This window comes from Sminthopsis crassicaudata, chromosome 4 (assembly GCF_048593235.1).
Source record: "Sminthopsis crassicaudata isolate SCR6 chromosome 4, ASM4859323v1, whole genome shotgun sequence".
NCBI lineage: Eukaryota > Metazoa > Chordata > Mammalia > Dasyuromorphia > Dasyuridae > Sminthopsis > Sminthopsis crassicaudata.
The window spans coordinates 352,007,895-352,021,158 of record NC_133620.1 but is presented as its reverse complement, the minus strand read 5'-3'; the positions used below and the strand labels follow the sequence as shown (position 1 = coordinate 352,021,158).

At 35.1% G+C, this 13,264-nt stretch overlaps 1 protein-coding gene and 1 long non-coding RNA gene across 2 annotated transcripts in view; one reads left to right on the top strand and one right to left on the bottom strand.

Annotated features, from left to right (window-relative positions):
• Window positions 1–13,264, bottom strand: part of LOC141539154 (uncharacterized) — a 55,485-nt gene that overhangs the window by 3,632 nt on the left and 38,589 nt on the right. The window lies entirely within an intron of this gene.
• LOC141541348 (keratin-associated protein 3-1-like) lies at window positions 3,470–4,150 on the top strand. Its single transcript, XM_074265487.1, is given in 2 exon segments — window positions 3,470–3,591; window positions 3,594–4,150. Coding segments are annotated over 2 exon segments (312 nt in total). The 5' UTR covers window positions 3,470–3,527; the 3' UTR covers window positions 3,842–4,150.

The window sequence follows — 13,264 nt, the reverse complement described above, 5'->3', positions numbered from 1 at the left end:
AGAAGGAAGGAAAGGAAGGAAGGAAGTGAAGGAAGAAAAGAAGGAAAGAAGGAAGGAAGGAAAGAAGGAAGGAAGGAAGGAAAGGATGTTTCATTGGGGATTTTACTTATTCAAGTAGGGAGGGAAGAAGGGAGAGAGAAACAAAAGGAAAAAGAGAAGTTCATATTTTAAAATGGAACCCACAAAGAATTTTTGAACAAATTAATATTAATTGATGACAAGATCATAGAAATAGTTTCTATCTAGTTCTACATCCTCCTTTTTCAGAGAAGATCCTAGTACCAAAGAGGTTAACCCACTTGACCCAGATCACACAGTCACAACACTGGCATCACAAAATTTCCCCCCAGCCTAGTATGTTAAGAACTTCACTGAAAATTTAAAACAAAACAAAACACAATCCCCTCAACTCAATAAATAAACTCAATGGTTTCTACTTACTGACATTTTTATTATAGTTACAAACAGGAAGGTATCCTACATCCTGCTTCTGGGGAGAGATGGAATGATGTCTCAAATTTAAGAACAAGGAATGACACTGAAGGGGAGATGGTTCAATATTGTCTCTACCACTGACTCACAGGGTAAATTTATGAGCCTTTGCGTGACAGCCTTCCCAGTTTTGATGTGGGAAGAAGGTTGGTAAAGCCATAAAGGGATCTTTTTAAAAAGTGACTAATAATTCCTTAATAGTTTTTGCTCTTACTGCACATAACTTCATAGTATCTATAAAATAAGAGCTTGACCTAGAAGAGCATCAATTTTTTTTTAATTTTATGAAATATACCCTGTAATTCTTGGTACAATTCAAATTTTGATTGTTTGGTAGGGCAGGAAATTTTATTGAAAAAAAAAAGTTAATATTATCAGATGTTCAGCTAGAAGTGACATTTCACAGGGAAGCATTGCAACCAATCCAGAAAATGAAAAAAAAAAATGTTAATGGTAACAATGATAAGAAACAATATTTGTAGTATGTTTTTTTCAAAATTTATAAAGCACTTTGCACATTCTACATAATCTCATGTAAGACTGACTGAAGAGGGAAGGACTTTATTCTCCCCCCCTCCCAAATTACCTATATTTTGCATATATTTGATATATTTATTTTTTGTTATACTTATACATGTGTAGATAGATCGGTAGATAGATAAATAGATGTATGTATGTGTGTGTCTATATGGAAGCAACTATGTAACTCAGTGGATAGAATGATCAACCTGGAGGGAGGAAGACCTAAGTCCAAAACCAGCCTAAGACATTCTTTAGCTATGTGATCCTGGACAAGACATTAAACTTCGTTTTCCTTAATCTACTAGGGAAGGAAATGGTAAACCACTGCAGTCCAATGGACTCTTTGCTAGGAAAAATCTATATAAGATCACAAAGAGTTGGACATGATTGAATGACCAATCAACAATAACATAGATCTACACATTATTTCTCCTGATAGAATGTAAACTTCTTAAGGATAGAGACATTTTGCTCTTCATAGCCTCAATATCTAGCATAGACACATAGGAGGTGCTCAACAATATTTAATTGTCTGGCTGATCAACTGATAGGAAACATGACATATTATATATATATATATATATATATATATATATATATATATATATATATATATATATATATATATATATATGTGTGTGTGTGTGTGTATATATATATATATATATATTTATATATAGTGTAAAGAACACTAGTTTCAAAGAGGACCTGTTTTTAAATCCTGACTCTGATACTTCCAACTTGATTGACCCTGGATAAGTCCCTGGTTCACAGACTCTTCATCTGTAAAATGAGCAGACTAGAATAAATGGTCTCTGATATCTGATTGTATACATCTTCTGAGCTATTTCAATTCTACTTTGTTCATAGAACACAGCACCTTCTCTGATGAGGGGCTGTCACGTTGGGCAGTCCTGTCCAAGTGTCTCCCATGTCATACAATCAATTCTTAAGTTGTTAAAAGAGACCTTTAAAGTGTCCTTGTATCATTTTTTTTTCTGACCACCTTACGAGTGTTTACTATGTGTGAGTTCTCCATAAAATAAACTTTTTGAAAAGCATACATTTGACAGTTGAACAATGTGGCCAACCCAATGGAGTTGTGCTCTCTGTGGTAGAGTTGGAATGCTTGGCAGTTTACTGCTTTAATTCAAAATGCTTTGGTCAGTTTATCCATTGACATACATTTAGCCTCAGTCCCCTTTCCCAACTAAGGAATCGTGTGTGTGTGTGTGTGTGTGTGTGTGTGTGTGTGTGTGCAGGCATGTGTGCATACATGTGGATGCATATATATGCCTGTATTATATTTCAATTACAAAGAGGAAATAGTATGCATGCTTTTAAAAAATCTCTCTAAAGCAGAGATTCCTCATATAGAAAAGATGTGGTATTTTGCAATGATTTCTCAGGCTATTTTCCTCTTTTTAAAAAATATTCAGGAAACATCACACTTATCAATCTCCTGTCTTTTATACTTTCACTCAAGTAAATGATCTGCTAATTAACTCCTTAAGGGAGGTGGGGAAGATACAGAAAACTAGCTTTCCCCTATGAGCCAAAGTTATATTACTCTAAATTTGGATCCCGGATCCTGAAAAACGCCACCCAGTTTGCAACTTGCTTGTTTCTTATTATTACTCCTAGATATAGATTTCTGCAACTTGCTTATAATCACCAATATAGATTACTTATAGTTACTAGTATAGATTTTTCTCCTACTATTTCCTGAAAATTTAGTGGGGTTTGGGGGGTTTTTTGTTTATTTTAAATTATTTGATCTTTTCACTATTTTTAAAAATTTATTTTTATTCTGAACTTAACAAAGATTAAATAAAATCAGCATTTCTATATAGTAGAAAGAATAGTTTTCAAAGCTGTTTTGCTTGTCTTTACTTCTTTCTAAGTTTCTGTTCTCTGTAATTTTTTAAAAAAGGGTTTCAGTAATGCCTCTTTATGGTACAGATTGTCTAGCCCTTTCCTTAAGAGCCTATTCCCATAATTCTGAAAATCAAATTATTCACTTCTCCAAAGGCCATATAACTTTTCCCCCCTCACAAATAACTTAATCTAAAATTCTACCATTTATTTAACAAAAAAGGAGAAAAAACAGACCACAGGGGATATGTTTGCTGCTAATGGAACAATACGTCAAAAACATATGATGAAGGCTGCATACCAAGTCATCTTTAATGATGGATGATGATTAGAAGATAATGACTTTTGCCTTTGAACATGAAAATGAGTTCTTCTTTGTAGTGACAAAGAGCTTTTGGAAAGAATCTTAATCTGGCAACCAAACAAGCCAATCACTTTTTTTATGAGATGAGGAATACTTCCTACGAAATAATCATCTAAATAATGAGGTGTTTTTTTTAATGGAAATTGACAAATTATCATGAGCCAACACCCACTAGACTGAGTATATAAGGGTGGCTGAGAGATGGTAAACCATCAGATTTGAAAAATCTTCCTTTCTACATTCACTAAAAAAACAAGCTAAAGCTACTCACATCATGTCTTGCTGTGGAACTTGCCTACATGACTGCTGCTGCAGCGTCCCCACTGGTCCAGCCACAACCATTGCTCTTCAGACAAATGCTGCCGATGTGGAGTCTGCCTGCCCAGCACCTGCCCCCATGAGATCAGCCTTCTCCAGCCCATCTGCTGTGACTGCTGCCCCCCTCCTTGCTGCATGCCTGATCCCTATGTGGCATCTTGCTGGCTGCTGAACTCCTGCCATCCCAGACCTGGACTGTGTGGAATCAACCTGACCACCTACACTCAGCCTGGCTGTGAGCAGGAGCGAGTGTGCGAGCCATGCTGCTAATCTAAGACTCCTCTCTCTAGTGACAAGGTTGTCTGGACCCCAAAGTATTCCCCGCCTTCTGACGTTACCCTCTGCCTGCTTCCTGTGAAAGGATTTGTGAAGAATCAACTTCCAAATCCTTGGACAATATTTCTGTGAAACTGTCCAATTTCTTCACTCCACAGAGTATCTATCCATCCTTCCATATTCAAGGGAGGTTGGGAGATCTGTCTCTCTCTAATGCTATCTTACTGCTTTGGGGTGGTATATGAACAAAATTCTTCTGTTCATGGGCTAATAAACTTAAACTTCCTGGCTTAGCAAATATAACTGTTGTGACTTTTCATTTAGTTTAATGTTTCTTCTTAAAAAAAAGTAGAATATATAACTCAGATGCTGGACAACTCTTTGCATGCCCTCCACAGGTGTTAATTCATTATTGTGTAGTTTAGCCCCTGAATTTCACATGTTTAAATGTTCCAGGCACATAATAAAAGATTATTCAGTTAAATTTGCTTGAACTAAGTTGAATTAATTGAATTTCACCAAGCAAACTGTGAGCTAATGAAATTCTATTTGTCCGTTGAGTCAAAAAGCATTTATTAAGTGCCACTATTTACTAGATGATGGTAAAAGACAGTTCCCATACTCAAGGAGCTCATACTATGAGGGAGCTCATATTACCTCATACTGAGAGAGAAAAGGTGTAAATCACCATATATAAGTAAGATATAAACAGAGTAAGTTGAAGACAACTTAGAAGAAAGGCACTAAGATTAAGGAGGACTGAAAAAGGATTATTTTAATAGATAAGCATTAGTTGAAACCTGAGGATGCTAGGGGAAACCAGGAGGAGGGTGAACCAAGGTACAGGAGAACCAGTGAAAACATCCAGAGTCTAGATATGAATCTGTGAGGAATAGCAGGAAGGCCAGTGTCTCTGAATCTCAGAATACTATGGTGGTATTAGGGTAGGGGAGATACGTAATTTGCAAAATGACTGGAAATGTAGGAAGGGAGCAGGTTATAAAGGCTGTTAAAAGCCAATCAAGGATTATATATTTGATTCTGTAAGAAATGAAATCAGAGTTTACTAAATAGGAGGATGACATGGTCAGACTTGTGCTTTAAAAAGATCAATTGGTTAAGTGAGTTTAGTGTTGTCTGGTGTGTAAAGAGACTTAGGACAAGGAGATCAACCAGTGAGCTATTGCAATAGTCCAGGAATGAGATGATGACATCTCCACCAAGGTTGTGGCAGGCAAATATGGCAGGCATATTTGTTTGTTTGTTTAGTTGGTTGTTGTCTTTCTATCTTGAAAAAGACTAAAATGAATTCACCATGGTGGAGTCAAGGTACAGTGTGTCTGATTATAACTGATCAGACCATTATGAGCTCAAGAATCTCTACCGCAGATCTGGCACAAATAGTCTACATGAACATTTGGAGGTAAGATGTCTCTAATTTTGTGCATTTCAGGATTGTTTTGAGCTATTAGAATTCAGCTTTTCTCATAGAGCACAGTATTTTCTTTGATAAGGGAGTGTGATACTGGGCAGTCCTGTGCTAATGTTTCCCATGTCTCATAATCAATTACAAAGTTTTTCAGCGAGGCTTTGAAAATGTCTTTGTACCACTTCTTTTGACTTTCACATGAGCACTTGCCTTGTATGAGTTCTTCATAACATAATATTTTGAGGCAAATGCACTTTTGGCATTTAAATAACCTGGCCATCTTATTAGAGTTGTACTTTCTGCAGTCAAGTTTTAATGTTTGACAGTTCAAAAGACATATTCTAAAGAAAGGGAAGGAAATAAGAAATGGGTAAGGTGTGTTATTTCATCCAGTTGAATCATAAGTGAATATAAGAGGAGTAGTATGGGATAAAAAATAGAAAAGTAGAAGAGGGACAGACAATAAAATTCTTGAATGTCAAATTGAAGAATTTAGATTTTAACCTGCAGGACACTGAAGGCCCATGATAATAGATCAGGAATCTTAGAGGTTATCTAGTCCAACACTTTCATTTTATTAATAAGGAAATTGAAGCCCAGACATGTTAAGTCTTCATTACCATACAGGGAGTAAATAGCAAAGCTAGAATTTGAATTCAGGGCAAGTAACTTAATCTCTCTGATACTTTCTTTTGTGAAAGGAAAAAGTTTGATGAAATGATCCATACAATCTTTATGTTCCATGATTAGAGAGGCATCATGGTATGGTAGGTAAGTACAATAAACTTAAAATCAGAAAACATTTGTTCGAAGCCCACCCTTAGAATTTATTAGTTGTATTGTTGTCATTGTTGAGTTGTATACAACTCTTTTTTCTTAAAGCCTTTTATTTTCAAAACATATGCATGGATAATTTTTCAACATTGACCCTTTCATAGCTTTGTGTTCCAAATTTTCCCCTCCTTCTCCCCATCCCCTCCCCTAGATGGCAAGCAATCCAATATATGTTATACATGTTAAAATATATGTTAAAAGCAATATATGTAAACATATTTATACAATTATCTTACTGTATAAGAAAAATCAGATCAAGCGAACAACAACAAAAAGAGTGAGAATGTTATGTTGTAATCCACACTGAGTCCCAACAGTCCTCTATCTGGGTGTAAATGGCTCTTGTAATTACAAGATCATTGGAACTGGCCTCAATCATCTCATTATTGGAAAGAGTCATGTCCATCAGAATTAATCGTTGTATAATATTATTGCCGTTTACAATGATCTCACGGTTCTGCTCATTTCATTTAGCATCAGTTCATATAAGTCCCTCCAGGCTTCTCTAAAATCATCCTGCTGGTCATTTCTTATAAAACAATAACATTCCATAACATTCATATAGCATAATTTATTCAGCCATTCCCCAATTGATGGACATCCACTCAGTTTCCAGTTTCTTACCACTACAAAAAGGGCTGCCACAAACATTCTTGCACATGTGGATACCCTTTCCCTCCTTTAAGATCTCTTTAGGATGTAGGTACAGTAGAAACACTGCTGAGTTAAAGGGTATACACAGTTTGATAGCTTTTTGGGCATAGTTTCAAACTGCTCTCTAGAATGGTTAGATCAATTCATAATTCCACCAACAATGTATTAGTGTCCCAGTATTCCCACATCCCCTCCAACATTCGTCATTATCTTTTTCTGTCATCTTAGCCAATCTGAGAGGTGGGTAGTGGTATCTCAGAGTTGTCTTAATTTGCATTTCTCTAATCAATAGTGATTTAGAGAACCTTTTCATATAACTAGAAATGGTTTCAATTTCTTCATGTGAAAATTGTTCATTTGTTGTGTCCAACTCTTAATGACACAATGGACCAATGTTATCCATAAGGTTTTCTTGGCAAAGATGTTGGAGTGGTTTGCCATCTCCTTCTCCAGTGAACTGAAGTAAATGGAAGTTAAATGGCTTGTCCAGGGTCACATGGCTAGCAAGTATCTAAAGCTGGATTAGAACTCAGGTCTACCTGACTCTAGACCCACAGAGCCATCTACCTGCCTCCATTAGCTGTGTAATTATAAGAAAATCACAATTTCTTTGGTTTCCTCTTCTAAAAAAAGGGAATAATAATTCCCATAGTATCTCCTTCAAAGAGACTCACATGGAATATATATTAAGTGAGTAAGTCAGTTACTGTTACTGGACTCACACTTTGGGAAAATTAATTTGTCAAAACTATGTGTAGAAAAGGTAGTGATTAGAAACAATATGATCAGTTAAAAATCTATCATCATTGTTTATTGTGATAATAATAATGGCTAATATTTATATAAGACTTTAAGATTTGAAAAATGCTTCACAAATCATATTTCCTTTGATCCTACAACAACCCTGGAAGAGAGGTGCCATTATTGTACCCCTTTCATAGGTGAGAAAACTGAGGGTTGGAGAAGTAAAAGAATTCCCCAAGGCCCTATAGCTAGGATACGAGCCCAGTCAGTTTTTCCTGATTTCTAATCTGGCCACTCTTCTATGCTTCCTAGTTGCCTCATGGATACCAGAACTAAGGTAATATAATATTAACTATCAAAGCAAAGAAGGCACAGTTAGGGAGAAATGTCATCAATATATTTCCTTTCTTATTCAAGGAGTACACTATTTAATACCATTCCTTAATATCCTTCACATTGTATCCTTAGTATTTACCTAGAAGCCCTCATCTTAATCTTGACATTCATTCTCAGTCATTCAGACTACATGCTCTAGCTAAAGACCAAACAAATTTTGAGAAGAGGGAAGGGAAATCTATAAATTCATGAAACAGGGTTCTATTTTGTCTTCAATTATGAAAAAAAGTGGTCTTTGTGTTAATTACAGGGGATTGACAATTCTGGACATGTAGTTAATTGATTGGTCCTATAAGTGCTGAGGATTCTAAATGCCAAGTTATTTATATTAACTAAAGGACTAGAATGAGTCTTTAAAAATTAAATGTAAGTAAAATTTTTATTTTTTAAATTTTAAATTGTATTAATAATTTTGGCTCTTATATCATCTTTTAATCTTCACTTTTCTACATAAAGATCCATCCCCTATAAACAAATAATATTTTTAAAAAAATTATTTTAAAGGAATCTGGTTTAAAAAAAAAAAAAAAAAAAAAACTAACACATTCATCATCAGTATATCCAATGGGCAAAAAAGGTTTCAAAGGAAAAAAACCCAGAAGTTTCTGAAACATCAAAATTCATTTTCTTTATAAAAAGATTTTAAATATTTCATATTTAATTAAGCTATAAAGAGATAACATCAATATGTTTCTTTTCATGCCAAAGTAAGTTGCATAATGATTGAACTATGAGGACTTAAGAAGTCTAAAGTTCTTTCCCAACTTCCATTTTATCAAGATGAACTAGAATACTTGTTATTCTCCTACCTCTTCATTTTATGTAGTTTTATGAGGGTGAATTATAAAAACAATTTTTGTTTTTGTCTGGGTCAATGATTTCATCAGCGTGGGGGATCTCCCTCGTGTACACACATTCCTCCACTGAAGCATATCAACAACTCCTCTGTAACTTAAGGTTTTAGAGAATGGCCTAGGGCCTTGCCTGTTCTGTCTATGCAAAACTATCAGTGATCAGATGACATCATTTCCCAATCCTCTCATTCTCCCTTGGAAGAGACTAAGAACCAGAGAGATAAAGAGGCATTTCCAAAGTCACAGAACAAATGAGTGGCAGGGCCCGGGCAAAAAGTGAGGAATCCTCTAACATGCTCTCTCTAGAATTCAGGTTGTGAGAGAGAACTATTGCTATTGTTGTGGTTGTTGAGTTATTTCAATCACATCTAACTCTTGATGACCCCATTTATAGTTTCTTGGCAAAGATACTGAAGTAATTTCCTTTTTCTTCTCTAGGTCATTTTACAGATGAAGAAACTGAGGCAAAGAGGTGAAGTGATTTGCCTGGGTCACATAGCTAATAAGTGTCTGAGGCCAGATTTAAACTCAGATCTCCCTAAATAAAATTAAAACTAAACCTAAAACTCAATTGTAACTTAATTGTTAGAATGTGAGAGCTCTTAGAGAGAAGAGATTTCCCACTTTTCCCATTGTTTCCCAAGGGTTTACTTCAGTGTTTAGCATGTAGGTAACACCTATTCAATGCTTTTTTCAATAATTCATTAGGCTAATAGTCTAGATATCTACGTTCTAGATACCAATAAAATTATAAGCTTGCTCATCTGAGCAATCCTTTTTTTTCAGATTAGAAAAATCTTTTTTTTCATGGAGATATTATAGTTATAGGATTTTAGAGTTCTAAGAGTCTTTGTGGACTATTTTGTCCAACTCTATTTCTAAATGAGGAAACTGACACTGAAGCTCACCATCCCTCCTGATAAGACCTTGGAGCTAAAAGGGATCTTAGAGATCATCGGGTTCCAGGGTTTCCTAATCTTTTGGTGTTATGTACCCTTCTGGAAGTAAACTTTTACTAATTTTTAATAATAATTTCTAAAGGTATAAAATACATAGGATTGCAAAGAAAAGCATATAACAAAAAGATGTATTTTTTTTCCTTATCAAGTTCTTGGACCCCTTGAAATCTATCCAAAGACACCAAGGGGTTTCATGTACCTCAGCTTAAATACCTCTATGACCAAAGCAAGTCATTTAACCTCTCAAGGTTTGTTTTCCCTTCTATAAAATGGGTTTGCCCTCCACATGTTACAGATGACAGAAAAGTAAAATAAAAGGTCCAAATTCACTAAGCTAATTCCATCAGGTAAAGTAATTCCATTTTTTAAACCTCATGCCTCATTTACAGTATTGTATTGAGTCCTATTTGTAGCAACATGCTTTTAAGCCTCCCAGAAAAAAAAATAAACTAACAAGTTATGCACGTGGGAAAAGAAACAAACAACAACAGGGAAGAATCCTTAAGTTTTGAGGAAAAGTTCAGAGGGTAAGGAAGGTATATAAAAGATTCAGAGGCCACTTCAGCATAGGAGCACCTGTCCAAGTTTGCTGATCTTACTTCCTAGCCATAGTTTTCCTTTGCTGCTTAAGAAGAAGATACTATGTCTTGTAATGGAAGTTGTCTCCAGGGCTGCTGCTACAGTGTCCCCACAGGTCCAGCCACCACCATCTGCTCTTCAGACAAATGCTGCCGGTGTGGAGTCTGCCTGCCCAGCACCTGCCCCCATGAGATCAGCCTTCTCCAGCCTGTCTGCTGTGATTGCTGCCCTTCCTCCTGTGTGCCCCCCTGTGTGCCCGATTCTTATGTGCCAACATGCTGGCTGTTGAACTCCTGCCATCCAACCCCCAACCTCTGTGGCATCTCAGTGACCACATGCATTCAACCCTGTGAATGTGAACCATCTTGCTGCTAGATAGACTTTTTTTAAGGAATACTATGGCATTCATCAGTCTGCCAACATGACTCTGTAATCCCTTGACTTCTGTTGAGGGCAATTTAGCAAATAATTGAATCCCCTCAAAAAAAAAAAACTGCTCAGTACTTGGACATTAACATTTATGAAATTTTCTGAAGATTCTTTAAAATATCTGAAAAGAGAAATGAAAAGTATCTCTAAGAATATGACTATTGATGGTTATTACAAGATTTTTTTGGGTGGGGATATCTGGGAGAGGTGCAAAGGAGAAAAGATAAATGCTTTCTTGAAAAAATAAATTTAAAAATTAAAAATGTCTCCCATATTTAAAAAGTAAATAAACACCCATGCCTTCCAAACTATGTGTTGCCTCATCATTCTAAGCCATAATTATCCAAAGCCTATTAACCTGGGCATCATACTTCCATAAATATGCTCAGCAGAACTACATTTTCTGACGACATCAGTAAAAATGTTGCACCTTAAACCAACACCATAATTCCTTCAGATTTGAAAATCCTAAAAATGTTTATTTCAAAAATTAAGAATTATTTAAAATTGTAAATTCAACATTTATGCATTTAATGTTCACTTTTTTTCTACCATCTCCAACAACCAAGTTACTTATATCATTTAAAATCTGAAGAACATTCTATTACTCAGAGGAAGGGCTATTTTGTTCTTATCAATAAAACTTTTCAAAAGAAAAAAAAGGGAGGATGATCCCTGTGAACTAAATTATTTTAAGAAGAAATCATTGTCTCATGTACTCCAGAGCACAAAAGCGAAATATGTTTTCTTCTCCTCGGCAAAGAAGTGATGGATTACAGGTGCAGAATGAGCCATACATTGTCAACTTTTGGCTTGTTTTGCCTACCAATACTTTGTTTAAAGTATGGTACTTTTGTTAGGAAAGAAGGCAGAGGAAAAGAATTATCTGTAACAATCTAAAATTCCATTGAATGTATAATCTCATTAATGTGGGCACTCCCTCCAATACTGAATCTTGTGCATCTCTTTTCTGTGTTTCCCCATAAGTCCACCAATATTAGGAGCCCTTTTTTTAGTTCTTTTGATATCATGGGAATTCCAAAGGAATAAGTTTATTTATTGGTTGTCCCTAACTTGCTATGCAACAAAGGAGGAGGGAAGGGGAGAAAAGAAAGGAAAAGGGAGGGAAGAATAAAGAGGAAAAAAAAGTTAAGAAATTTTTTGGGAATCACACATTTTCCATTTTTATTTATAAATCTTCAATTTTGATTTCAAAGAAAATCATTTTTAAATTTCAAGAAATAATAAATGGGGATATTTAAATCTTTAACAACCAAACAATGTACATTATGCTTAAAATAAAAATTACTTGTGCTTATTGGTAATATTTTTAAAGTTAAGAACATTAAATCTCTTTGAAATTAATTTAGTCACTCTTTCTATCTGCATGTGATCAAGTTAGATTATTTTATTTCCCTTATGTTCTCATAAAACTACTACCAAGCAGTCAGTACCCTTGGAATATCTGGGAGGCAGCTTGTGTTTTAGTAGATGAAGTGCTACCCTGGAATCCAGAAAACTTCAATTCAAATCTGACCCCGGATATAGGGTACCTGAGTGATCCTGGGCAAGTCATTTAACTTCTGCCTGTTTCAATTTCCCCATCTATAAAACAGGCATAATTATAGCATCTCCTGCATAGTGTTGTGAGGATCAAATAAGGAAAAATATTTGTAAATCTCAAAACAATATATAAATGATAGATTTTTTAACCAAAAAAGTCACTCAATATTTATTGAAGTATCTCCATGTGTACAGTAGTACTGTAGGACATTTAGAAATGAATTTATCCTCCAGGAATTTATAATCTATAGTTACAAGGGAGATGCATACCTGAAACTATCAAATGACACTGGATAGTAGAGGCACAAAGAGGAATATGCCCTAGTTTACAATACTTCTCACTGACACATCTTTTTCATGTACCAACTGGAATCCATAGTTTTAAGTCATAGTAAACACGATTCTTGTCATTTATACCTTGATCCAGTGTTTTTAGATGCTTTCTTATAAATGACTTGTTATCCTAATATTCATAGAATCTCAGAAATCATCAAGAAACTGAAGTGCAAGGAGTGAAACCAATTTTACCAAGGTAACATATCTGATAAGTGCCTGAGTAAAACTCAACTCAAAGAAGTAATAGTTACCATGGGAAAGAGTAAGACTGAAAAAAATACCATGCAGTCATTCAGTGAAATCCAGTAACACTTTCTCTCCAATAAACCACAGTAAATGAAGGTCTTTCTCCTTTTATGTAAACTGTATATATTTTTAAAGTATCACCACTGTTAAAAGCTTGAAAAGTGTTGTCAAAAGTAAGTTGTAATGGACAAAAGTTACTTATACGCAGGGTAAAGTTAAGAGGATAGAGCAGAATACATTATGCCTCAGCAGAATCAAAGAAAGCAGGAATAGTAATACTGATCTCAGAAAAAGCATAAGCAAAAAATAGATCTAATTAAAAGCTAAAGAAGGAAACTACATCCTTCTGAAAGATACTATAAAAATGAAGTCATACCAATATTAAACATATATG